This window comes from Protomyctophum parallelum (genome assembly GCF_964188405.1).
Source record: "Protomyctophum parallelum genome assembly, chromosome: 22".
Lineage (NCBI taxonomy): Eukaryota > Metazoa > Chordata > Actinopteri > Myctophiformes > Myctophidae > Protomyctophum > Protomyctophum parallelum.
In genome coordinates this window covers 35,743,013-35,745,590 of record NC_139714.1, presented here as the reverse complement: position 1 = coordinate 35,745,590, position 2,578 = coordinate 35,743,013, and the positions used below count along the sequence as shown (strand labels likewise).

At 39.4% G+C, this 2,578-nt stretch overlaps 1 protein-coding gene across 1 annotated transcript; it reads right to left on the bottom strand.

The window, feature by feature from the left end:
• Positions 1 to 919: 919 nt before the first annotated feature.
• Positions 920 to 2,287, bottom strand: LOC310853158 (beta-1,4-galactosyltransferase 1-like; the record flags this gene model as incomplete). Its single annotated transcript, XM_083757397.1, has 2 exons — positions 920 to 1,609; positions 2,069 to 2,287. The coding sequence occupies 2 exons, from the start codon at positions 2,285 to 2,287 to the stop codon at positions 920 to 922; spliced, it is 909 nt and encodes a 302-aa protein (XP_083613523.1).
• Between the last annotated feature and the right edge of the window lie 291 nt (positions 2,288 to 2,578).

Genomic DNA, 2,578 nt, shown 5'->3' with positions numbered 1-2,578 from the left:
GCCCCGATGTTATGGTCTTCACTCGTAACATTTTATCGAAGAAGACTTGAATCGGGTGTGATACAGCGTATGAAAGAAAACTTTTATGGATTATGGAGATGTTTTAATTTAAATAATACAAATATTGAGAATTGAGCGAACAATGACTATTTCAAATCTCAACTTTCAAACTCATCTTTACCAAAGAGCTCAAAGACTGCTGTTGCCATGTCTCATAGAAACAATGAAATAGGTCTATAAAAATAATCCCAAAAGAAGCATATAACAGGGGTCTGTAACCTATTTTAAATGAAGTGCCATGTTTTTATTTTCTAGATAGTGAGTCTGCCATATCAAGATTAATTTTAATGACACCACATTAAAATAAAATAAACATATTTTCATTGTCCACAAAAAAAGTTCTTACTGCTTTTTAAATATTTTCTTGCACGTTGTTATAATGATCATTAAATATCCCCCTGTAGTCAAAGTTCATAGTTTTAATGAATGAATCTATGAATGTGATGCATTGTGAGCTGGTAGATCTGCTCTTTTCAAAAGTGAAAAGAGGAAAAAAGTGACAATTGTGGAATATTTTTGAAACATTGTATTGAAACATTTAAAAACACAAATCCTTCATGGGGGTCACTGGCCCAAAATATTTTTGGATTAGCCGGGCAAATGCAGTTGGGCAAATGCATTCAATTGGGGGTCCTTGACATGGGAATGTCGCTGTGTGAGGATCACTGGTTTAAAACATTAGGAGAAAAGCCCAAATAAGCACTTTAGAAACAAGAAAAGCAACCACAACTACCAATAATTACAAGCAACTTTACAGAAAAAGAAGCCGCTTATAATAAACAGACATGGCAACACACCAGCAGCGCCCAGAGCCGCTCAAGTGTAAAATCAAACGGTGCTTTTTGCATTTAAGACGTGGTCAGACCCAGACCCACTCTCTTTTGGGCCACTGAGTGCCAATGTCCACAGTGATAAATGTGTAAAGTGTATCCTTCTCAATCTTCTTGATGGTGTATCTGAGGGAGTTGATCCCATCTTCGTCCATGGTTGATGAGGTTCTATGAAGTATGTCAACTCTATCCGGATTAAGTTCATTATGCACGTCTCTTTCATGCTTGATCATTTTGAACACCCCAGTCGCCATGTCAGGCCGAGTGATGGTCATGGATTTCGTGGCAATTCTTTGGTAGATGTCATCATCCTCACCGCCCCAGCCCCAGTAGCTGTTTGAGAAGCCATTAATGGTCGAGTACTGTTCTTTGGACAATGACACAACCCCACCAAATATGGCTGAGTACGGCAACATGAAACCAAATTTGTCAACAGCCACAGACAGGTGTCTGGGATCACTAAAGCAACCATAGATGTTACGGTCATTAATAGGGATTAGATCCACATCAGAGAATACAAAGCAGGTATAATTGTACTCCTTCAATGCCTCAGCAAACCCTACATTCATCAATCTGGCCTTATTGAACTTCCCCTCGCCGTCCTGGTTAATGACGTACACTCCATAGTCCAACTGTTGGCGCTGCAGAATGGGATGGAGGTAGTAAAGCCAGTGTATCAGGTGTTGATGACGATTGCGGAATGGAATGATGATTGCCACCTAAAAGAACATAACAATGATCTGTTGTTGAGTTGTACAGGAAAATGTCATGAGTTGTACAGGAAAATGTCATGAGTTGTACAGGAAAATGTTGGATCAAGTTATAGGATTTATGTTATTGCTTTTGTGATGTTCCAGGCTCTCGCCCTTCCTCAGACACTAATGTAAATGGCGCATTTATATAGCGCCTTTATTCGCTTTATATAAATTGTGCATTTCATTCACACACATTCATACACCGATGACAGAGGAAATCGGGAGCAATTAGGGCCGGGGTTCAGTGCTCTTGCTCAAGGACACTTGGCCCGTTTGTGACCTCAAATATATATGGATTTACAGATTTACTTTTCATACAAATGTAGTCTTTTATGGCTTCAAGAGCATTATAGACATCGCTACAGGCTTACTGTTATTTTTTTTAGTTTTTAGTTAAAATCTAATTTTAACTAATTTACTCACCTTGTGATGTGAAATACAGCATGCTGGCTTATAACGTCCTCCCTCAAGCAGAGTAGAGCCTAAATCTGCCCTCACAGCCTCCATGGTCCTGTTCCAATTGAACTCCACCTGAAGTGGACCCACCAGGAGAGGAGAGGTCTCAGGACAGGATGACCGTTTTCTTTGTACTTCCGTTGTTTTTCCTTTGAGCGTTTGTTCAGTTAGCCCATTTACTGCCATCGTCTGATGAATGTGTCTGCAACCATAATGCAACCATAACCCAAATGATATCAATAACTGAAACAATAGTATGAAAATTAGTAATAGTTTTCTCTGCATTTTTCCTGTTGCTCTTTCCTGAGTTTAGTCGTGGCGTTGAGGAGAAGAAATTACTGATTCACTGATGTGGTGTTTTAAAAAAAATACTATTTTTGGCCAATTCTGGCAGCACTACACACCCAGTCACACAGTCCTTTTAAGCAGTCACTCCTCTGTGTTCACTCTATGCTAGCTGACACACTCTACATGCTA